The 24,055-nt window shown below is 44.1% G+C and overlaps 4 protein-coding genes across 5 annotated transcripts in view; 1 reads left to right on the top strand and 3 right to left on the bottom strand.

Annotated features, from left to right (window-relative positions):
- Nucleotides 1-41: 41 nt before the first annotated feature.
- Nucleotides 42-4,630, bottom strand: LOC108051517 (adult enhancer factor 1). The gene is given in 3 exon segments (XM_017133648.2): nt 42-1,885; nt 1,948-2,960; nt 4,355-4,630. Coding segments are annotated over 2 exon segments (1,404 nt in total). The 5' UTR covers nt 2,771-2,960; nt 4,355-4,630; the 3' UTR covers nt 42-1,304.
- Nucleotides 4,631-5,282: 652 nt separating this feature from the next.
- On the bottom strand, nt 5,283-10,360 carry LOC108051515. Its single transcript, XM_017133644.2, has 5 exons — nt 10,094-10,360; nt 8,852-9,058; nt 8,147-8,362; nt 5,484-8,084; nt 5,283-5,407 (listed from the first exon to the last, which is right to left on the bottom strand). Exons 1-5 carry the CDS (start codon nt 10,230-10,232, stop codon nt 5,283-5,285), a joined length of 3,288 nt encoding a protein of 1,095 aa, XP_016989133.2. The 5' UTR covers nt 10,233-10,360.
- Nucleotides 5,320-17,805, top strand: LOC108051513 (HIV Tat-specific factor 1). The gene is made up of 7 exons (XM_017133642.2): nt 5,320-5,433; nt 12,848-13,675; nt 13,734-13,936; nt 16,858-17,024; nt 17,099-17,285; nt 17,341-17,477; nt 17,543-17,805. Exons 2-7 carry the CDS (start codon nt 12,856-12,858, stop codon nt 17,694-17,696), a joined length of 1,668 nt encoding a protein of 555 aa, XP_016989131.2. The 5' UTR covers nt 5,320-5,433; nt 12,848-12,855; the 3' UTR covers nt 17,697-17,805.
- LOC108051511 (trichohyalin) overlaps nt 13,963-24,055 on the bottom strand; it is a 48,050-nt gene continuing 37,957 nt past the window's right edge. Inside the window, exons 3-7 of one of the 2 annotated variants that reach the window (XM_017133641.1) lie at nt 18,730-18,886; nt 18,359-18,670; nt 18,036-18,147; nt 17,708-17,932; nt 13,963-16,811 (exon numbers count right to left, since the gene is read on the bottom strand). In XM_017133641.1, the coding sequence (XP_016989130.1) occupies nt 15,122-16,811; nt 17,708-17,932; nt 18,036-18,147; nt 18,359-18,670; nt 18,730-18,763 (2,373 nt within the window). In that variant the 5' untranslated portion in view covers nt 18,764-18,886 and the 3' untranslated portion in view covers nt 13,963-15,121. Of the gene's footprint in view, nt 16,812-17,707; nt 17,957-18,035; nt 18,148-18,358; nt 18,671-18,729; nt 18,887-24,055 lie in introns of both variants that reach the window. The other variant, XM_017133640.1, reaches the window with a different exon arrangement.

Below are 24,055 nucleotides of genomic sequence, written 5' to 3' on the forward strand. Positions count from 1 at the left end.
CAAGGGTAAAAAAATAAAAGGGTAACATAAAAAGTCGAAGGTTGTATTTTTAGAAAATATTATTTTCTCTTTTAAAAAGGTTTTGTTTTACAATATAGGTAAACTCTCTCCTTAACGCCACTGCATTCGCTTTATACATACAAATTGGAGTTGGGCTTTGTACAGAACTTGTTGCTTTCCTATCGCATAATCGTAATTAATTATGAATTAATTAGCGTTAGTTTGTGTTTACTTCATTAACTAATATTTAGGCGAAGGCCAGCGTAACAGCTTTTGTGTTTCCAAATTATGCCAATGCAGAAATTAAAACTATTAAGACTAATCAATTAAAATTAACAAAACGCTGCATTTAAAACTATGGCTCTCTAGGGACTACGAAATTAGATAGTTTCGGCCTCTTAAAACTATTAAAATTATTTTTGTTTGCCGTTTTCTGTTTATGGTATTGTGTATGGATTTTCTGATAAGTTTTCAAAATTAAATAATTAAGCTAGGAATTTTTAAAACAAATTGAATTTGTGTTAACCCAGACCAAAACACGCCCTCATAAGATGGCGAAAAAAACGTCGGCAACTTTGACTAAGTCAACTGTCTACAACAATTTTTCTTAAACGTTAAATGCTAAATTAAACAATCTGAAAGTGAGTCGGATCAACAAATTTAAAATCTGAAACGGTTTCGCACTTTATGAAGCATTTTAGTTCTGTTTTCTTACACGCAATGACTTTTTGCTTATTACGGGTTTAGTTTCCTTGTTCTACTAGCAATTTAGTTTCCTTCTAGTTGCTTTTAGTTATGGTTAGGATTATTTAATTGAATAGAGAGTGTTTTTATCTATTTCCGGGGCTGAGAGAATTGTGAATGTGAGATGGGGTGTGCTGTAATATAGACAACTCTCCGCTAAGGTCTTTTTTTTGGGTTTTAGTTCAGTTAACCTTTACTTTTAGATTTAGTATTTCTGTTTCTTGTTTCGGGTTTTTTTTACGGTTTGCGTTTTTCTCTGCGAGCTCTGGGTGCTGGTGTTGGCGCCTTTTGGTTAGCTACTTTTGAAGCGTTTGCTATACATTCATCTTGGTAAGTTCTTAGTCACACATTTAAACCTTAACAACAACAACAATGTTCGCTACAATTAAACAACTAACAACAACGTAAGCGTACACACCAAACATGGCTCACTTCTGTCTCGATCGCTGCTCCTCCTGCTCCTGACACTCCTCTACATCTGTTTCCGGCTCCTGTTCCGGTTCATCCTCCTCGTCCACATTTTCCTCCTTGAGCATGTACTCGAGGAGCAGCTCATCGACTCATCCCTCGCGCTGCGTTGCCGCCGCTGCTGACGTCGTGGCTGTGGCACCATTCGATGGCGATTCCACCTTAATCACTCCCAGCTGCTGCAGTTCTTCGCGCGTGTGTTGGATGCGACCCACCACCACGCCGCCCATGGTTACGAAACTGCCGTCCGCCGTCACGGCGCCCAATTGCATGGCGCTGGAGAGATCGCCAAGAGCCGCCACATTGAAGTGGTGATGCGGCGAGCCGTCCTGGAGATGCTGTTGCTGCTGCTGATGCTGGGCTACTGTCGTAGCGGAGGGCAGCGTGGTGATGGTGACTCCTCGCTGGTCGATGTGCTGCTGCTGCTGCTGGGACGGAGGCGGAGGCTGCTGGTGGTGCTGATGGTGTTGATGGAGGTGCTGGTGTGGCTGCTGCTGGTGCTGATGGTGGTGTGCCGCCAACGCCATGCGTCCTAGTCACCCCTCCTCCTCCTCCGTTTTGATCTTCACAGGAACGTAGACTTTGTCCATGACGTGGATCTTTATGTGGTTGTTGAGCGTGCTGGACTGCCGGAACTGCTTCTTGCAGATGACGCACTCAAAAGGCTTTTCACCTGAAACAGAATTTAGAGATTAGGTTTCGGTTAACTCTGGGATACCCAGCTGTTGCACTCACCCGTGTGGATCTTCACATGGTTGGCCAGAGTGCTCAGCTGACGGAAATGCTTGGGACAGTAGTTGCAATTGTAAGGCTTCTCGCCCGTATGGATCTTCAGATGATTCGTCAGCGTCGACGATTGACGGAAGGTCTTATCACAAACGTTGCATTTGTAGGGCTTCTCGCCAGTATGGATCTTCACGTGGTTGGTCAGTGTGCTCAGCTGCCGGAAGCGACGATCGCAGACGGTGCAGTGGAAGGGTTTCTCCGGCTCGCGGACTGCTCCTCCTCCTCCTGTTGCATTGCCCTCGCCGGGATGTTCGCCATGTCCGTTGGCCAGGTAATGATCGCTAGGGATCGTTGTCGGACTGTGCGTGGTCAGGTGCGTTAGGTGTGGCGGCGGCGGAGGCGGAACCGCCGGCTGCTGTTGCTCCGCCGCTGCCGCCTGAGCCGCTGCAGCCTGGGCAGCTGCCATGGCCGCTGCCTGGGCTGCACTATGCGCCTCCGCCGTAATCCCGGTCAGGTGCATCTGGAAGGGCAAGGGTAGTTCCGTGGGGGGCGGCGGAACCGAGGGAGGACCGCTCGACTGCTGTTGCTGCTGGTGATGCTGCTGCTGCTGTTGTTGCTGCTGCTGCTGTTGTTGTTGTTGTTGCTGCTGCTGCTGTTGTTGTTGTTGGACCGCTGCCATGTGAGCAGGATGCGTTGCCTGGGTGACCGTCTCATTGTTATTATTGTTAGCTATTGTGGTTTGGGGTTGGGCGGCCACTATGACGATGTCGCAGTTGCTGCTCATCGCCGTGGCAGCTGCATGGGCATGGGGCAGGCTCTTGATATGCATCATGGACTGCTTGCTGGGGATTGGGACTCGGCTTGGGTTTCGGACTGGGAGCTGAAGATGCTGGAACTTGGGGGGAGACTCTGGTACCTCGGTGACTTGAACAGAAAGCTGGCTAACAAACTAAGATCGATGCTTCAAAAATGCCACGACATGCTCATCTTGGTCGCTTCTCTGTTGTTGCTGTGGCTAGTGCCTGGGTTGGAGAATGGAGATTGGGATTAGTCGAGACGGCGGCTTGGCTTTTTGGTATGCAAAAATATGTGAGGAATTCCCAAACATACGAAATACCTAACTGCGAAATTATAAATCTAAATTATTCAATAGCTGACACACTTCGCCAACAGGGCTCCCAGTTGCCCCTCTTCACCCAGCCCCTTTCTCCACTTTTCAACCGTTCTTCAGGCGCTATAAATATACACATATATTATTGATCAGCATCGCCAGGCGATTCATTTTATACGTGTCCCTTTGTTTATATGCGTTTTACTCGCCTATTATAACAACTTTTCCAATTATATTTTTCGTATAGACAAGGGTAAAGATTAAAGAATGATCGGAACGCGACTACCTACTATAAGCTGGCATAGGATCGAGAAGGCCGTTTTGGGTTAACTTCATCTCTTTAGCAATAATTAGAAATATGGGAGTTGTAATCGTGTCGTGCTATTTTTAACTTGACTGTATTATAACGCTGTCACAGAAGCAAAAAGCTTAAATCCAATGAAATATATGAGGAAGTTTTTCGTTTTATTAAATTCGATCGACCATATTTCAAAAGCTGACACATTAGAGTTATGATAGTTTAATAAGATTTCCTGAGAACGTTTTGATTTAGATCGATAACATTTCCTCCTACTTTTGAGGGCATAAAAACTTCGACTTGATAGCCAAAGGGCATAAATTATAAAACATACGATTATGCATTTAAAAACAAAATAAATACGCGCGCGTTGGCTGCATGCATGTAACTTTATTTTTCGATCGCTGGTTTTTACGTCCGCCGGACAGGTTACCTGGCACGCCCCCCGCTCACCACCCCCCTTACACACACACTCACATAAACGGAGCCCAACACACACATGGAGCACTCAGGTATCTCTCTTTTTTTGTGTTGAACTGACAGCGTGTTACTTTCTCGCAAATTACATGTGTTTTCCTAGCAATTGAACCTGGTATTCATACCTTGACCAATTGGACAACCGGCCAAAAGCAAACAGGGATCAGTAGGATTTCAAACTGACCTTTTTGGGCGGGCTTTTCGGTGGAGATTTTCCCTTTTTCAAAAGCAGTTTTTCCACTAACACGTTGCCTTCGGATCACCCCTCTCGTTTCCCCTTCACCTAAAACTCGCAACCACTTTCAGTCGCACACACACACACTTGACACTAGCACACACACTTTCACAGCCGTACTGTGTAAAAGCTCTTTTGAGGTTAGGAGACTTTTAATTTTGGAGCTCTCCGCTCGAAATGTCCAATGTTTTTCACACGCCTATAAACCCTCCGATTACCAGGTGATTTCAATTCACAATTGGGTATTCCAAAGCACACACTCGCGCTCTTTTCAGGCGCCCACACATTGACCTACCTTTCCATTTTGTAGCTGTGCTGTGTGGGGCCTTTCAGGTTTAGATTTCCCCCCGTTTTACATCATTTTCCGCACTTGGTTCGGTTTTTGGGGGATATAGACCGTCGGCAGGGTGTACGCGCTTTGCTATCGCCTATCGAAAACGGGGCCTCACAGCATTATCTGTGGCTGGGTCTTCATTTATAAAAAGCGTATAAACGTTAGAAAAATAGTACAAATATTTCTTTTCTTTTTTTACAGTTTCGCGTACAAAATAGACGCGAGTGAACTAGTGCAAATTGGGGATGGGCGATATTTTGGGGGGACCTGTTACTGGTCACGAGTTTTGCGAAATCACGATCGGCAGACGTGATTTGATGGGAAAGTTTTTTAATCTTCTTAAAATAAAAACAGTCGGTATAAGTATATTTCTATATCGCGAAATTCTGTATACGAAATCATATATTTAAAATTCATTTTTGGTTTTGAAGTCAATTGTTAATTGATGTACATTTGTCCTGACCAAAAACCGTATTATTTAACAAAAACTCGTATTTTGCAGACAACTAGTTGTTGAAGAATAATCAAAAGTTTGTTCAAAATACCTAAGCTTACTAAATCACTTATTTTTTTATTTTTGTTTACTTTTATTTGGCTTTAATAGCGAAAACCCAGTAATTTTTGAATCACTTTTTAGGCCTCACTTTTACCCATCGTGACTATTGAATAGATTATCACCACGCAAATGAGCTAGTTCCTCTATTACCATTCACCCGTGAACGTGAAAAGTTATCACAAGTCTTTGTGTTGGTATTTTTCTCCCGCCCTAGTACGGTCATACTGCCCGGTGCAGAACTTTTTATGGCAATTTCGTTTGCTTTATTTTCGTTAAATTGTACTTCAAGACCAAATGCAGTTGCTTAGAAAAGTGCTGGAGTTGGTGCAAGTTTTATAAAATCGTGCAGACCCGCGACGACTGCGCCTGGTCGCTATGTGCCTGTCCATTGGTTAAGCTCAACTCGCTGTTCACTTTGTTTGTGTTCTTGTTGTGAATCGCCGGCGGACGAACTTCATCTGTTTGCGGGGAAAAAAGGATTTAGGTGAGTCCGTGGACTTAGATTACTTGTATTTTATAATTACTAATAAGTACCTTCAATCTTGACCGCCTTTTCGTTGCGGCACGAGAGTCTGTCCATCACCTGCTGCACGAATCCCTTGGCGTCCTCCTCCTTTTGCTGTGCCACTGCTTGGATATGCGAATTGGTCCTCAATTGCATGGCCCGGATGTCCTCCTGCATCGCCTTCTTGCTGCGCTCCACTACCGCATCCAGGGGATCCTCAAAGGGATTGCTGGGCTCAAAAATGTTTCCATTACCATTGCCATGCCCTGCAGAATTGTGGTTCGAGTTTACGGAGGCGGTCGTTCGCTCATCCTCCTCGTTGGAACCCAAAGTAGTAGTCGTCTTGGGTGCTCCCTCCTTAGAGGACAAATCAGGTGTGGACACTGGTGAGGACTGCGGATCCACCTCCCTGGCTGCTTTAATTTGAAACAACGATGAGATATTTTCTTTGGCGCCGTGCACTTCACTAGAGATCTTGTTGGTCACCGAGTCCATGGCCCTACCCATGGAATCCTTTGTGTCCGAGGCTGCTTTGACCGCATTACTGCCTGCCTGTTCCACAGCGTGCATTGCATCGGTGGCCATTCGCTGGGCGCCTTTTCCCGCTGCTCCCATTGCACCGCCCACTGCATCCACAGCTCCTCGGGCACCTGTGGCCATTCGCTCGCCGGCAGCCTCCATGGCATCCCGAGCTCCATGCGCAGCATTCCTGACCGCCGTTTGAATGGAGTTCCGCGTGGAGTCCAGGGCATCCAGCGCTTCTTCGCCGGCCTTGGCCGCAGTCTCTTCGGTACTCGTCACGATTTTGTCCACCTGCTCCTCCGCATGATGTAGCATTTGCTCACCATCTGATTCCAGCTCTTCCACGGAACTTTCCACTGGTGTGTCCTGCATTTGTTCCTCCACCTTGGCCGTGACATCAACGCCATTGTTGATGAATCGTATCTCGTTGATCACCTTGCTGCTGTCCTTCGTATCCTTTGTTGTGGTTATCTCTACAGCCAGCTGCTCGTCCTCTTCCGTGGGTGGTGTAGGCGTGTTCACTTGGATGGTAGCCGTAGGCACCTCGTCCACCGTCTCCAGGCTAGACACCAACTCGGGGGATGTCCTTTCCAGGTGATCATGATCCATAGCCGCCTCGTATGAAAAGTTTCGTATAGGTGTCTTTTTAATCGTTTGTGGTGTGCTGGAGTCACTGCTTTCCGGATACGGAGTCCTTGGACGCAGCAGTTTTTCCGGGCTGCCTGTCATTTTTTCTTGAGGATTTGGTGACTGCAAAGATTGCATTGATTTTTCAGATTTTAGAGATACTGCTGGAGATTTGGGAGGTGTTGGTGTATGTGTAGGGGGTGTGGGTAGCTTTTGCATTGATTTCAACGGTTTAACTGGGGATACCATTGATTTTGATGGAGATTCTTTAGATCTTAAAGGTGAATCTGCCGGTTTCACTGGAGATGCAATTGGTTCCACTGCTTCTTCCTTAGATTCCGCTGGTTTTATAGGAGATTCCACAGGCGCCGTGGGCTCTACCTCTTTGTATTCACCCATTGTTTTCATAGTATCACTCACAATAACAGTATTTGGATGATCCTCCATGTCCTTCTCAACGCCACTTAAAGGAGCTTCCATCTCTTGGTTTTTAGTTTTATTTGGTTCCTCTTTTGAAGGACTGATTGGAATTAGATCGTTTTCATCATTGCCATTTACGTCCTTGGGTTCCATATTTAATGGCTCTCCATCTTGGTTATTTGCATTCATATCATTGCGTTCAGATATCTCCTCTTTCTCTTCTGGTTTCTCACCATTGGTTAAATGTTTTACGACCTCAATGGCCGCAGCTGTTCCAACTCCAGCTGCGACTGCCAATCCTTCCACTCTAGCCGCTGTAGATCGGTCCTCCGTCTCCTCTAGGCCTTGTTGTTTGGTGAGGCTTCTGCCACTATGATTCCTGCCCTGCTCTCCGTTACCATTTGCATCTGCTGGTTGCAGGACGAAACTGCGGCTCATGTGACGATTGGGTTCAGCTGAACCACTCACGGAAGCAGACGACATCGAGGACCGCGGGATGCCCTGCACCAGGACGTGTTGATCTCCCACGGCGATGTCCAGCAGTCGGAGGTTCTTAAACTTGGAGATCTCGCGGAAGGTCTTCAAGTGATGGCCGCTCTCCGAGAACGTGGTGAAGAACTTGTTGGCCTTGCTGAGGACCGCGTAGAAGGAGAACCCCTTCAGGAGCTTCCAAATGGGTCCGTTCTCCTCGCTGTCGTAGTCGTAGAAGCGCTGGAAAACCAGGCTCTTATTTCGCACCGATTCGAAGCTGCGGTAAATGCTGCCTGCATTGGTCACGATGTACACTTCGCTGGTCTTGGAGATATGCATGAAAATGATGGCCTCGGTGGGCGGCAGGTTCTTCTGCAGCTCGGTGAAGCGAGGAAAGACGAACTCGTTGAGGTGGCCGGTGAGAAAGAGGTTCCCGCTGGCAGTCAGCACCAGGGTGGAGTCAGGTCCGCAGGCAAATTGCTGTACCGGCGCATCAAGACGAATCTCCACTGGGTGACCATCGTAGTCCGCCTCCAGTTCTCCCAGCTGCTGTTGGGCATTTGAACCGCAGCCAATCAGCCGACCAGTACCTTTTCACGGTAAAGCTCTGATATTAATTTCCCTATATTGCATTTTTCCTGCAAATACTTACTGGTCAGCACGGCGAAATGCTCGTTGCCCGCTTGGATCGCCATAAAGTTGTCCGTCTCCTCGCTCTTCGACAGGTAATCATCGAACTCCTCCAGCCGAAAAGGCTTCCGGATTATGGCGCACTGCTGCTGTTCCACTTGGGCGGTGGTAAAGTGCTGGGCCACATGGGTGTCCTCGGGAAAGATGTTGCGACCCGTGAAGAAGATCTCGTTGGAGTCTGATAATGAGTTAGCATATATTTCATTTTTTTGGCGCTTAAATATATAAGAATGCGTTTGTCTAGATACTTTATTTCTTATCAAATGACTCAACTTAAATATTTCCAATTTATTATATTTTTAAAATATTTGTTATATACTTTATTTAAACTAAGATATTTCCACGTACATATGTATGTGATTATCACTCTAGAAATGTATAGTGTTACTCATTTGTTTTATTGGAACTTTCTGTTTTAAAGACCAAAATGATCAAATATCAATTAAATTTTAAAATGTTTTTATTGGCTTGTTAGTAAGTAACAATTTGTATATATTTTTTTTAAAAAATTATAAAATAATATAGACAAAACTAAACTGCACAACAATTACCAATTTGCTACCATTCACTAACTTTTCCCCTTAGCTGAAACTTTTTTTGGACCAATTTCTTTAGTGACAGATTGTTCAAGCTAACAAACTTGCACAGTATTTGTTGATTCACTCACGTGTCAGCATCACAGCCCAGTGGTTCCCGAAGGCGGCGTCGCAAATCTTTAATCCCAGAGTTTTCAAGGCCTTCACGCAGGTGGGTTTGGTCACAGTGTCCCCATTGTTGTTGTGGCTGCCACCCTTCTTGCCGGAGGCTCCTCCATGGCCACCAATCCCGAGCTGGCCGTAGTGGTTCTCGCCCCAAACAAATAGTCGACCAGATTCTGTAATTGATAAGAGCGGTTTGACATTTGCTTTGGCTTTCACCTGCTGCCACTGGCTTTTGTTTTTGTTTTGTTTTATTATGTTTGGCGGGAGGGTTGTTCCCTTTTCTTGACTTTTATTGATTGAGAAAGTGTGCGAGTGTGGGCCAATCCCTCAATCCCTCAACGTTTCAACTGTTTAACTGCTCCCCCGCAGAAGTTAACGCCTCAATTACGTTAGCTTCGGTTTTAGTTTCAGTTTCGTTTCGTTTTTGGGGGTTTACTTCGTGAGTTTGCTCCATATTTCAGATATTTTAACGCCGCGTCTGACCCCATTAGTCGTCGAAGTTGCCGTGATTTGAAGTGCTTGGTCAGCTCCTATTTCATGGATTTAAAGCTTATGTAATGCGGATTAAATGTGCGGGACAAATTTATTACAATTGGAAAAATATCTAATGATGATTGGTCCGCTCGCTACTAATTTATTAAAAAACTATTTATAAATAACAAACTTTAATTGTCGATTTTCATCATGTATACAAGTTTGGAAAGGTTAAGGTTCAATTTCAATTAATTTCTATACCGTTTGAAAAAAAGTTCTTCAGTTCGAATTGATATTTTTCGCATCAAAAAGGGTTTATAGTTCTAGTATCATTATTATTCATATTAAACCAGTGGAAATTTATTTTTTCTTCAAGTGTAAGGTTTACAGGGGCAAAGCAGTATTCCCTTTCGGTGCAGAGTGGCCGGATGAAATATTCAAAACACCCCTGCAATACACCTAATCCTGGTCACAAATTTGTCGGGTTGCAAAATCCGGTTGTAATTTAGTAATTCAATAGACCCAGCAAGGCTCGCAGATACTTGGCCACCGCAAAGACTGGGCCAACAAGAAAGTGAAAGTGCTCGGGGCGTTCGGCTTATTATTATTTAAAGAAAATTGCAGTCAACATGCAACCGACAACGGACAACCGACCGCCAATAGATTTTGACTTGACCACTTGACCAGGGGTTGCATTGGTTGACCAGCCAACGGTTTTGGGGTCACGTAGTTACCACAAATGACAGCGCTCTGGTTTGGACCGGAAATCAGGCGCTTCACAGGATCGTTTTTGATGTAGAAATAGCTTTGAGTATTTTCCGCCAGATGGGATTTGCCCAGGGTGAATATTGCTCCACTGCTGGGGATGTCCATGATGCAATTGTCTCTTTTGCGTTCTTAACTTTTTATGGGGTTTTTAGATTTTTATTGATTTTAGTATTAGTGAGTCTTGCATATTTTTCGCCGGCTGCATTTCAGTTGTTTATAGGGTGCCCCTGGGCGCACATATTTGTACACAACAAAGCCATTTGGAGTTGCGTGCTCCCAATTCCCGAGGCGGATACTTCCGTGGCTATTCTGGCCGGCACTTGCGGTCAGTCGGACGATTCAGCTCGTACTGGTCAGCCAGGACTAGGGCTAGCAGTCTAGCAGGCTAGCTGGCTGGCCACTAGCCACTAGCTCACTGGCTCACTCGCACACCCACAAATGGGCCATCAATATTGGGCCATTTGAGCTGGCCCGCATAAGTGTGCTATGGAAATGTGAGTGAGTGAGTTTTCCCCACTAATAGAGTGAGTCACCCTACTCCGTCCGTTTTTCCGAGTTAAGTTATTCCGTGCGCCAAAGAGCGAGTATGGGAATTCGGTTTTTTCGGCTAGGAGTTTGGGTCACCGCCCTCCACCCACTCTCTTTCTGGTATTTATGGCATTTGTGAGTAATGTTTGCAAATCTCTCGGAATACGAGCCACGTTAAAAATAACATTATTATATATGTGACTGGGGCGTTGATTTTCCCTTTCACTGCGCATACGTCCCGGTTTCGTCTAACACCCCTCCCCCCGACCTGTTGACATTTCGGCAGGACGAGTGCCCTGCGAATTCGCGACATTTCTGAAAAGTTAATTAATTCGTTTTAGGCCGTCTTTCTTTGGTTTTGGAAAGAGGAGACCGGTTAGCAGAAATTGGCTAACCATTTTATGACCTCCAAGGCGCCGTCATAAAACAGGGCCAACTAGCTAGTTCGGCCCACATTTGCAGACTTTCGCAGACAATTTGCGTCAATTAATTGATTTCTGGCGGCATCCGAAGAAGGTTTCATTTGATTCCCGTTCTTAGTTATGCAATAAGTGCGTTACCAGTCGACTGGAAAAGGCCAAAGGTGTCCAGAGAAATAGAATAACTGCGTGCCATTGCATTTCCAGTCCAGAATAAAGTGTAATTATTGTTCTACAGTAGGAGTCTTAAGCCAAATAAAAACGCCTAAATTCAAAATTGCTTGTAAGTAATTTTAACATTTGTTCAAATAAATATCAAATTTATATAACAATTAAACTTAGTTTCTATAAATAATCTCCTTTGAAGAAATTAAAATGACAGACCCTTTAAACATAGAATTTAACTCAATATGGCCTAAGATACAACAAAGAAACCGCAAATAAATAAAAAGGCATTTACTGTGAATATAATTTGTATGACATTAAATTTGTAATTCGGAATTTATAAGCATTAATTAATTATTAAGTCATAAGTCATCCTTTAATCTTAAATTTACAAAAGTTCCTTTTAAAGAATGTCGACTGTTCGCGTATGTTTCTGTGTTTCTTTCACTGGGCTCTGTATTCTATTTTGCATTGCAATGTGTAGCCCCAGTTTAGGGTCTGAACTTTCCATATTATATGCCAGCACTTTGCCTTATTCATGTGGAAGCCGTGAGCCTTTCGAGTATATACTCGAATGTCTATGTAATTTATGAATCCCCTAACAAAGTTGTTTGGCCTGCAAACTGCAATTGCCCGTGCCCCCCGCCCTTTTGCTGCTTTTCCGGGGTGTGGAGTGGGCATGGTCTGTTGCATGTGCCAGTTAGACCATGGATTCCTCCCCTCCCGCAATTCCCCTGGCGGTTCCACCTTCATCCGCTGACTTGGCAAAAGGCGAATCTTGTGCGAGTACATGGAAATGCTGCCCACTCGTTGAGCGTTGAACTCAAGCCCTCGGTGGTTTTTGCGCTTATTTTTAGAGGCCTTAAGTTGTGACAATTAGCCCGAGTCCATTGAACCCTCTTCGATTGGGTTAAGATGTTAGGGATGACGTAAAGGGAATCGGTCAAAAACCCGCGGGTCAGCTGCCGGAACTCTCAAGCGATGTGTCAATAGGTTGACAAATCTATTTGGCTTCGGAATTGTACTAACCGGGCCAAAGGTTGATTGAACCTGCTGTTGGCCAGTTCAAAGCAATCGATTCGAGAAGGTAGAAAGAAGGGTTCTCTGTCCCAAAAATAACACGAAATTAGTTGACCTTCAGAGCGGTTGTAAGCGAAGTCCTTTTTCTTTTGTGTTTGTGTTTTCTGGGGATTTGTGTTGGTCTTTTCTTGGACCGCCCAGAAAGTGGCGTGCGCTTTTCATTTCATTTTATTACCCGCCTCAAAGCTTGACCCACACACACATGTCGGGGGAAAAATGGCAATCATTGTGTAAATTGTTTACCTCGCCGGGCGAAAGGTGCAAAAAGGAAAACTTGTTATTTTCCCGGGGGCTTCTCGGAATGCTCTCTCATTCCTCACCCTTAATTTTTCGCCGCCTTCTTCAATGTCAAGCGATATGGGCACGTTCCTGCAATTTAGTTTTGTTGTTTCACGTGGTAATTATTTGCTGTCCTGGGAAAAAAAAATATGAAATTAGCTGGGAATTAGACGACTGACACGCCCACGCAGCAGTAAAGGAAAGGAAGAAACTAAATGTAGTCTACTTCTCGACTTGCGTTAATTACAGAACCCAAAATGAGCGATGAAGGTGAAAGTAAATCAGAGCAGGCGGAGAAACCTGAAACGGAGGAATTAGTCGAGGAAAATAAGGACCAAGTTGAAGAGGAGGAAACAGCAGTGGCGATCCCCGGCAGCATTTCAACCCCAGAAGTTGATAACAAGCCCGCGGAAGGTGAAACTCAATCGGTTAGTGAACCAGCCAAAACGGAGGAAAAACCATCGCAAGACTTTGCTGCCTACGAGGAGCACATGACGTATGCAGCGGATGGTGGGGCCATCTATACGGATCCCAGCACCAAGCAGAAATACAAGTGGTGCACCACCCAGAACAATTGGATACCCCTGAGCGCCGATGAAGCAGCCAGTGCTGGGGATCTCTACGAGAACGAGCACTACAAATGGTGCCTCAAAACCCAACAGTGGTTGCCCAAGAAACAGGAAACCGAAACGGAGCATTACAAGTGGGATGATGAGCAGAAAAAGTGGATACCCAAGCAACCGAATCCCGGCCAGGAAGGGGTTTATGGAGTGGATGAGCAGGGCGAGCGTACTTATACGGACAAAGATGGAGCCGAGTTCTTCTGGGACGCCGCCAAGAGTGCCTGGTTCCCCAAGATCGATGATGACTTCATGGCCCGCTACCAAATGAACTACGGGTTCATTGACAATACTTCGGCGGGCGAGAAGGAGAAGGCTGAAAAAGAGGCGGCTGAGGAGAAGAGAAAGGAGGAGGAGCTCAAGCGGATGACGGCTGAGGCAGAGGCAGCCATGGCCAAGGATACAGCGGCATCTACAGCAGCTCCCACTGGCAAGCGGAAGGTCCAGGAGCCACCAAGTGAGTAGTGCAGTAGTACATGCTTTTATAACAACTCAAATCTCCCATTTCCTTTTAGAATGGTTCGAAATGGATCCCTCCCAGAACACAAAGGTGTATGTGTCCAACTTGCCGCTGGACATTACCATGGATGAGTTTGCCGATCTGATGGGCAAGTGTGGCATGGTGATGAGAGATCCGCAGACCCAGAAGTTCAAACTGAAACTGTACGCCGAAAAAGATGGTCAGATCAAGGGCGATGGCCTTTGTGATTATATCAAGGTGAGTGGGTAAAAAAAAACTACAGATTCCACTTCTTTGTTTTGTGTTTTTTCAAACTTTATTCATTATTTTACTTTGTTTGCGTCTTAACTAGAATTTATCTTGCATAAATATTATATGGTAATTTTATCATATGATTTCGTATTTCATTTGTGTTCTGCTTTTCTCTTTCATGATTTCTTTGCTTACGTTTCGCTGACTATTTAGTTTTATTCGCTTTTCACTTCTCCGTGTGTAGAGTAATAATATTTAAAATTGGTTAGTTTACTATTAAAATGCATTTACTTGGCTATAAAATTGCTTTTCCTTTCGATTTCATACCCGTCCTTGCCAGCTTTCAATTTCCACTTTAAACAAAACAAAACGTACTGAAAGTTGCCTTTGGGGTTTTCCATTTTTTTCTTGCTTTTCGCGTTTGAGGTATTAAAAAAATACATAAAAATTTACATTTAAACATACTTTAGTTATTACATACATCTTTGTAAAGTATAGTTTGTAACCTAAGAAGTTAGTAAATGGTCGGTGACCATGATGTTATCAAAAGATTATTAGTAAATTATTGCTTCGCTATGCCCGATTAGAGGACACCATAGGCAAACAAGTGCGGGGAGTTGGACAGGGGCTTTGACCCAAAGGAGTTTTCCGTTCAATCTTACGTTTTCTTCACTATAATATTCCCGTGGTTCTGTGCTTGAGTTTAAAAATTCCCGTGATTTGCGTGTGTAGGGTTTATTGGCTCTAAAATTGATAGCTAACTTCTAGTTCGGTTATTAAGGAAACATGCGTGACTGGTTGCCATGTGTGTTCTGTGTCCGGTGTGCTGTGGGTGTGTGTGGTGTGTCTATATCCTAGACCTATATATAGTATATCTTTACTGTACAGTACTAATAGAGCTAGCGAAGTGCATGGAGATTGGGTTTCCCGCTCAATCGAAATGCAATTGAAATTTGATTCCCCTTAACCGACAAAATATGCTTCGCAGAGATGTTCCTCCTTTCTATCTCTCTTTCTGATAAATAATACTTTTGCGTGTTCTTCCTGTGTTTTTTGTTAATTAAAGCACAAAGAAAACAATCGAAAAGGGATCGACTGGGCAACGGTGCATATGTGGAACCAATTTGATCGATATGTCTCGGTTAGTATTGGTTAGTGGGGTGAATCGTGTTCTCTCGACGACCAGGACTTCTACTCGTTTTCACCCAATCGAATGGCTTGCTGTATCCGCTTGAGTTCCTTCGCTTTCTGTTCGCGTTCCTTCTTTTCCTTGAGCAGCTTGCGTCGCTTGCGCATCTCGATGAACTTCTTCTGGTCTTCGGCACTCAAAGCCGAAATTCGGTTGACATAATTCCGGCGCTTCTCCTCCAGCTTGGCCTGGACTTCTTCGTCGGCTAATTTTTTGGCCGTCTCCAGGCGACGCTTCTGCTCCTCGGCCTTGGCTTCTTCGGCAGCCTTATTTTTCGCCTCCTCGGCCTTGCGCACCTCTTCCGCCTGACGTAAGTCCTCTTCTATGCGCTCCTTCCTCGCCCGTTCCTCCTCTAGCAGCTCCTTTTTAAGCATTTCTTCTTCCTCGGCCAGTTTCTTCTCAGCGGCCTCCCGGAGTGCTATTTCCCGCTCCCGCTGAAGCTGCTGCTCCTCGCGACGCAAGTTTTCCTCGTGCAGGCGCCTCAGTTCCTTCTCCTCAAAGCGACGCGTTTCCTCCATTCTCTGCAGTTCCTGGCGCTTTTCCTCCTCCATCTGCTCGAGTCTGATCTGTTCCTGGCGTTCGGCCTCCTGTTTCTCCCGCTGCTCCTGCAGCTCTAGCTCTTCGCGTCTCTTGGCCTCGTGGGCCTCTGCCAGTTTCTTCTCCCGCTCAGTATTGGCCTGCTTTAGTTTCTCCTCATACTCCTCTCGTAGTCGCTGCTCCTCCGCCTTACGCTTTTCGTGGTTCTGGCGATCCAGCTTCTCCTGCTCCTCGCGCTGCTTGCGGTGCTGCTCCTCGCGTTCTCGTCGCTCTTCTGCCTCCAGTTGGCGCTGTTTCTGGATGCGCTCCTGGCGTAGTTTCTCCGCCTCGTCGTCTGCGGCTTGCTGGCGGGCTGCTTCCGTCTGGCGTTGCTTCAGTAGCTCCAACTCGCGCTCCCGCTTTAGCTGCTGGTACTCCCGTTCCTGCTGCTCCCGCTGTTGCTTGGCCTTCAGTTCGCGGTCCTGTTGCTCCTGGTTTTCTTTAAGCTGCTGCCGGTGATTAGAGGCCTGCTGTTCCTCTTCCTTCTGCCTGATCCTTTCCTGTTCCCTTTGATATTCCTCCTGGTCCTCTCTGTGTTTCTTATCTTGCTCATCCCGTTGCTTCTTATCCTGCTCCTCTCTTTGCTTCTTTTGCTGCTCTTCCCTCAGCTTCCTCTCCTTATCCTCTTCAGAACGCTGACGCAGCTCATCGACCTCCGGACGTTTTGGGTCATCGTTCGAGACTTGCTCCTGCTGCCGGCGTTGCTGTTCCTCCTGGCGCAAACGCTGCACTCGCTGGCGTTCTTCCCTTTGGCGGCGTTGTTTCTCTCGCTTTTGCTCACGAGCCAATTTCTGGCGCTCCTGGCGACGCACCTGGCGGCGACGTTCCCTTTCTCGCTGGCGTTGCAACTTGCGATCGTACTGGGTCACCTGCTGGGGCGATGGTCGGGAAGCGAGGACGTCATTTGATGGGCTAGCCGATTGCGGTGCCGCTGGCGCTACAGTGGTCACACGAGGACGATTCCTCTGGCGCTGCTGTCCTGGCTGGTAGTTCACATCGTTGGGGTGCTGATTCTGGTTCTGACGATTCCTCTGGTTATTCCGGCGGTTGTTATTCCGGCGTCGGTTGGGAATGATTATCTCTTCGTCACTGCCCTCGGCCTTTACACGGCGGTATCTGGAAAAAAAGAAACCAATCATTAGTTAGCTATTTCTGCTTTCAGGTTGAAAGTGTCAATCTGGCGCTAAAAATTCTGGACGAGTATAACTTGCGCGGCCATAAGATTCGCGTCCAGAGAGCTCAGTTTCAAATGCGAGGGGAATACAATCCCGCCCTAAAGCCCAAGCGAAAGAAAAAGGACAAGGAAAAATTGCAAAAGATGAAGGAAAAGTTAGTGATTCTGAATCCAAATTGGTTTTTAATCTAAAGAGATTTAATATATTCTTTTAAATTCATAATTTCAGATTATTCGATTGGCGTCCGGATAAAATGCGTGGCGAGCGCTCAAAGAATGAGAAAACGGTCATCATTAAAAACCTTTTCGCCCCAGAACTCTTTGAGAAGGAGGTGGAACTCATCTTGGAGTACCAAAACAATCTGCGTGAGGAATGCAGCAAGTGCGGGATGGTCCGCAAAGTGGTCATCTATGACGTAAGTAATCAACATTTCCTTAAATATCAAAATATGTCATAACACTTTATTTCAGCGACATCCTGAAGGCGTTGCCCAGATCAACATGTCCTCGCCGGAGGAAGCCGACCTGGTCATACAAATGATGCAGGGACGCTATTTTGGACAGCGACAGTTAAGTGCCGAGTCCTGGGATGGCAAGACCAAATACAAGTAAGTTTAGGAAAAATGTCACTTCAATATTAGTTTCATCAGTTTTGTTCTTTTATTTCTTTTAGAATTGATGAATCAGCTGTGGAGGCACACGAACGGCTCTCCAAATGGGATGAGTTCTTGGCAGAAGAAGAAGCCGATAGGAAAGCAGGAGAGGATGAAAAAGAGGATGATAACTCGCCGGACAACCAGCTGTTGCCCGGGGATGCCACCCCTTAGTTTTAATTTACCTGCGATCGTTTTCACGCGGTTCCAGGATCTCCAGGACCACCTCGTTGGCCTGCTCATTCGGATAGGTGGCGTTCCAGCGGTTGTAGATCCTGTAGCGATTTTGCCCGCTCACCTTTGGCATTTTATGCTGGCAGATGAAGCGCAACTTATCCGAGCAGGAACGCGCCGACCAGCGGTACTTGAGATTCGGATCGTAGATGGCACAGTTATTATCCAGCGGTTGGCTGTTGGAGATAAGTTGCACATAGCTAGAATTGTTGCTTAAGCGTTTAATCAATCTACGAAAATAAAGGCAGATAGGAAAGATCATTGAAAAGATTAACTTACGTGGGGTCAGTGTGGCTGAAGGAGTCGTTGGTCAGATTGCGGCCACTCATGCTCCACTGCCACCGGCTGTTGTGGTGATCGTAGGTGGCACCCAGCCAAATAGGGTCTTTTTCTGATGGGTGGAAACACAGGACTTAGTTTTGTTCTTACACAGATATACACGGTTGAACTTTTATAGGTCCGAGACAATTAGTATTTAATATTTAATATATTTTTTTTATCAAAACAAAGTTTAACAAATTTTAGTTAAACCTCTTGTTAATTATTTATTAATTTGCGAAGAGTTTGGTCTATAAAAGTTCAACTCAACACCATCTACTCACCACCTGAGAGCGCATCCTGTTTCTGAAGGAACTGCCTCAGTTTGCGGTCGGCATGTTTGCCCGGTTCCGTGAGATTTGCGTTCTTGTCCTTGCAGAAGAAGTGGGCTTCCAGCCAGCTGCTGCGCTGATCCACCAAGGAGTAGCAATCGGTGCCCACGCGCTGGAACTGCGGCGGGCACATGCCGTACACGCGACGCTTTGGTCTGGTAGTCGGAGTCACTGCATCCGGACCTTGGGTCGGCGAGTGGCTTTCGAAACTAATTCCGGCATGAGCTGCGCTGGAATGGAACTCCGTCGCAATTGTGTGAGCAACTAAGGGCGTAATTCGAATTTAGTAAATCATCGTGGGAACTGCATGTGCAACCACTTACATAAAGCTAAGATAAATACTTGACAGCACCACATTTTATGGCTGCTTCTTGCTGGATGGTGATGCGGGGTCTTATTTCTGTTTTTCCTGGCTGAGATTAATCTCTTGTTGCTCTGTTTTGTTCGTTCTGGCCACTTCTTACATCGCTCAACCAACGACTGGAAAAAAAGGAATGAAATGAAAACAAACGATGAACATTCGTAAATCTCTCAACTCGTCTGCTTATCATAATTTTATTTCAGCAAATGTTTGTTTTATGCAAATATATTTGGGCGGAGAAGCCTCTAACAAGTGTTTCCGTTGATGGATGGACACACAAACGCCTCCACACTGGACAAGACAAATTGAGCCGACGGGAATATATTCGAACAGATTTATTTTATTTATTGACCCCCATTCATAAACAGCTTTGGCCGCGAAACTGGTCATCTCTTGGATAGTCAGTGTCCACTCATCGAGTCGCTCATTTGGCCGGTCATTGTGTGGCGTTTCAATTAGCACTTTCATAACTTTAACCACCTCGTCAAGTGGCAGACAACCTGGTCAAAAGCCGTCACTGTAGCTGCCACTGCCTCTGAGGCTTGTTATTGCATTCTATTTTCAATTTGTTGACACACCGAGTGCCTCGGAGTGTGTGAATGGTGTGTGAGCCGGCTGCAGTGACCCACTTTGCGCATATAAATGACTTGAAATGCCGCGGGTTAATCTGCTAACTGTTTTAGAGGGTCTGTGATGGGTTATTTTTAGCCCTACTGCAACTTAAGGGTCTTAGATGCAGCTTAAATAAAATGGGTTCGTTAAGTCAGATGAGAAACTTGAAAACATTCTCAGAAGTCGTGAAATAAAATAAGACTAAGATCTAAGTAGTAAGTTTGGTTTCTTAAAAAATGATTTATATTTTAGTACAAAAATTTTAAGTTCTTTGCCTATTCCATTGTTTTTTAAACAAAACTTGTTTTTCATTGTCCAAATTTATGTTTTTTATGTGTTTTTATGTTGATTATAGTTGCTTTGAAGACGGTTGCCGAAGTACAACCGAAATATATTGGAAAAAAATAAAATTTAAAAACTTTTGTTTAAAATTTTTTTTCAATTGTTGACCTCGAGCCGGAAAAACTCCAAAATAAAACATTCATCAAAGGTCGCCAGCAAACCAAATTACAAAACTTATTTATTAAAATTGTATCATTGAATTTTAGTTTCGTATTAAAATTTAACTTTGTTAATTTATTATAAACATAGAAAGAATTTTACAGAAAAAAGAAACATGAACATAAAGTCCTTATTTAAATTAACAAAAATTTGTTTTTTTAAGCAATAAAACTCACCAAAGGCGTAAAACCAAAAAAAAACTATAATTTTAAAACTATTCGGTTTTTTATTGCTAAAAACAATCTTGCCAGAAAAAAATCAGATTTCGCTTTGAAATTGGTTTAAAAGTGAAAGTAAAGAAGATCTAATGATAAGCCGAAATTTAATTAAAACTTAGGCCTACCCTGCAAGTTCGACCATAGCATGTCTTTCACCTTTGACATTCCTCTAAACTTAATTAAATGATTTATCACTTAAAGCTTTTAGCGATGAAATACCTGTTTCAATTGCACTCTCTCAGCAAATTATGGGTTTGATTGTGTCATTTTAATTGAGCCATTCGAGCGTGTGGCTAATTCGACGCCTCCCCTTTCATTTCTCATTTCCCCCAAAGACCAGTGCGCACGTATGCACACGGCTAATCATATATAATTCCTGTAAAATAATTCATGCCCACGAAAGCAAACAAATTAAAGGGGGGAAAGAAAAGAGTTAAAGAAGTAAACACACGCTGGCCAACTGGCTTGACAGCTTCGCCAGACAGACCGGAGTTACCTGGCTTGTCTTGGCTCCAAGCCATTGTTGGCTTGTGCCTCTTGGCTTTTCTTGGCCAACGGCAATCGACAACAAATTCCTCACCGGTGACGACTTGACATTCATTATAAGCCTGCTACACCGGAAAATATTATTGAGACCTATTTGAAATTGATAAATTCTAAACAGAGGTTTGCATTAATAAAATCATTTCGTCTGCTCCTAAAAGCCTTAAGGCTTAATTGCAAAGATATGCTTCATTCTTTTTACTTATTGTATGAAATATTTCTTAGAATGTCAAATTTGGAACATTTTTTTCCATTTAATGATTGTTTTTAAAATTTCTATTTCGAATAGTGCTTCGAAATATCATTATTTTAATAGGCATACGGTGGTGAAGAATACATAAAATAGAAACAAAATATCAATTGACAACTAACCTACTGTGTTATATTAAAACAAGAAAGGAAAGCTAACTTCGGGCGGAGCCGAAGTTGATATACCCTTGCAGAATACTCTGTAAATTATATTCTCCAAAATTATTCATATGATGCATTCTTAATACTCATAAAAATCCGAACTTCCTTTAACAACAACAAAGTTATGGCTTTCCAATCGTTCAGTTATATGGCAGCTATAGGATTGTCGGCGTCCTTATGAATTTGATAGGTCGGATTGATTGGCCAAAATAAAATCCATGAAATCCCAACTTCCTAACTTTCAAACACCAAAGTTTGGCATTTCCGATCAATCAGTTATATGGCAGCTATAGGATATAGTCGGCCGATCTTATGAAATTTGATGGGTCGGATTGATTGGCCAATATAAACCCATGAAATCCCAACTTTCTAACTTTACAAAGACCAAAGTTTGGCATTTCCGATCAATCAGTTATATGGCAGATAGGATGTAGTCGGCCGATCCTTATGAAATTTGGTGTCGGATTGATTGGCCAAATATAAAACCCATAGAAAATCCCAACTTTCAACTTTACAACACCAAAGTTATGGCATTTCCGATCAATCAGTTATATGGCGCTATGGGTTGTCGGCCGTCCCGGCCGTTCCGACTTATACTGCGTGCAAGGAGAAGGGTGTGTGAAGTTTCAATCCGATGCTTTAAAACTGGGACTGTTTGCGTGAAACGACAGACGGACGCGGACGACGGACATGGCTTATCACTCGGGGTGATCCTGATCAGAAATATATACTTTATAGGGTCGGAGATGTCTCCTTCTGTTACTTTTGACCAAATTATAATACTCTGCAAGGGAATAATGAAAGTAAATTATGTATTAAATGTGTTTAGCTCCTTAGCTGGGATTATAATTAGGTAAAATATTTAAAAGATCATTGAATGAAAACTATTAAAATCTCAAAAGGGAGAGAATTCATCATTTTTTCTGTGTACCGATCTTGGTAAGGTTCAGTGGCTGTAACTGCTGTCTCCGGAGTCGGTTTGTTTACTTGCTTTCTGGTTTGTTTGCTCGACCCGATGACGCGATGACGCTAGAGTTCCCGGCAGATAGACCTTCAAGACACCGCCGATCGACGATGTTGTCAACATTATTACAACTTGACATTCGTTTAAGTGGCTAATAAAAAGAGAGACGGCACCCACACACAAATAGGCGCAGGGAAAACGTCTGAGAGTGGGCGAAATTTGACTGATTTATGACCCACTTCGGATGCAGTTGGCTGTGGGAGCACAGACGACATTCAAATGTCGCGGAAAATGATGAAGGGGAAATCGTAAGACCTTGATCTTGAACCTGGGCGGGCCGGTAATAATTTAGATTTGGGCATTACTTCATCCACGCAGCTGAAAATGTGATTTTAATTGGATCGTATCAACAAGTTTAAAAAAAAACAAAATAAAACTACAAAAAAACTAAAGACATGGGAATCAATCAGGCGGCAGCTTAGAAACAAAAAGTATAAAAATTTGTGTTTTATTATTTTTCAATAGAGGAATCTGTCTGTAGAACTAATCCGACTCTTTTTCATAACCTTGTCCATTCGAGGTTAGAGATAAGCTCATCAGCACTTTGGGTTTTAAGACCCGAATTTTAAATACTTAAAAGAATCGCAATGAGAATGGGAAACGTATTTAAATCACACGTGTGCCCCCCATCCATGATGCTGATAAATGAGCAAGGGGCGTGTGATTGCTTTTCAAGGGGGTTTCCTCTCTATTTGGGAACCGAATTTACATTTACGAGGTGCTATTTCGGTGCCACACGAGAATTAGCATAAATTATGGACTTCTACGAAGTTATTATGCCTATGCGATGATATATGATATGAAGTTTAGTCGTAATTAGAATCGCATCACGAACAGCGCTGAAAATTAAAGAACCCCGAACCGAGGGAATTGGTAATAATTGAGATCTCTTGAGCAGATCATCACCCACTCGCAAACTCGCCAGCCATCAATCAAATCACCAAACGAATTCGAGTTAAAAGCAAAAGTTGAATGGCTCCCCCAATGGCAAAAACATCTTTTGGACTTAACCTCTTCATGTCGGGTTCATTGCAAACGGCTGCCAAATAAATTAAAAATAAACTAAACAGCGGCTTAGAGATCGGCATGCGGCTGGGAAGTGGACAAATTGGTGGCATTAATCTTGGCCATGTCATATCTATGTTGGGGGAGTTCCTGGCCAGCAGATGTCGTAATCAATTACGGGAATCAACCCGTTCTTGGCATAATTAAGTTGCCAACGAATTTGCATAGATTTCGTTCGCTCTGCGAAGTAAACAAACACTCAAAATCGATAGCAAATTGTTGGCTAAATACCAGTTTGTGGCTTAATTAAAGGTAAATGTTTTTGTGCGGTTAATTTGTAGCCATAGGAAGTTAAACATTTATAAATACAACAAATGGGTTTCTTTTCGTTTGATTCGCTCTGACTTAATTAATTTATGCGCATTTCATTGATTTAAATGCAATCACAGTGCGCGCCACGCGAAATAGTTCAGATTCAGTGAAAACCGGGTGTAAATGGTGGCTATAAATTGCACTGCAGATTTTCATTGCTCGTCTACGGGATCAATGTGGAAAATCGGAAAGCGGCCAATATAATTTATACGCATCTCCGCCAGTTTCCATCCAATCACCTTTTGCCCCTTCTCCCTCGATTGCAGTGAAAAGTAGACGAGAAACGTTTTCGCAGCTGCCATTTCTGCCATTTCCACCATTTTCGCCACATTTCTACCTGTGCAATTGCCAGCATTTTCATGGTTCACCTGGGCGGAATCTCTCGGTGAACAGCCAACACGTAGTGGCTGTGGTTGGAGCTGCTATCTCCGCATCTGTCATGCCTTTTGACTGAAGTTTTCCGTCTTTATTCTGTCCTCATCTGAGGGTCTTTGCTATCGTCAGCTGGCAACTTTGTCCTCTTGGAATTTCCGAACAGTCCACTGATACACATCTCAACGCCCAGCTTAAGTTACACGGGGAAAAATTAGCTTAAAGGTCCT

Source organism: Drosophila rhopaloa, unplaced genomic scaffold (genome assembly GCF_018152115.1).
Source record: "Drosophila rhopaloa isolate 14029-0021.01 unplaced genomic scaffold, ASM1815211v1 contig_150, whole genome shotgun sequence".
Lineage (NCBI taxonomy): Eukaryota > Metazoa > Arthropoda > Insecta > Diptera > Drosophilidae > Drosophila > Drosophila rhopaloa.

Excerpts from the sequence above, each read along its gene's own strand:
- LOC108051515 (XM_017133644.2), bottom strand. The coding sequence starts at position 10,232 with ATGGACATCCCCAGCAGTGGAGCAATATTCACCCTGGGCAAATCCCAT. Across the intron at positions 9,059-10,093 it reads CCAGAGCGCTGTCATTTGTG|AATCTGGTCGACTATTTGTT; the intron begins GTAACTACGTGA and ends TATCAATTACAG. Across the intron at positions 8,363-8,851 it reads CTGGGCTGTGATGCTGACAC|ACTCCAACGAGATCTTCTTC; the intron begins GTGAGTGAATCA and ends ACTCATTATCAG.
- LOC108051513 (XM_017133642.2), top strand. The coding sequence starts at position 12,856 with ATGAGCGATGAAGGTGAAAGTAAATCAGAGCAGGCGGAGAAACCTGAA. Across the intron at positions 13,937-16,857 it reads GCCTTTGTGATTATATCAAG|GTTGAAAGTGTCAATCTGGC; the intron begins GTGAGTGGGTAA and ends TTCTGCTTTCAG. Across the intron at positions 17,478-17,542 it reads GATGGCAAGACCAAATACAA|AATTGATGAATCAGCTGTGG; the intron begins GTAAGTTTAGGA and ends TATTTCTTTTAG.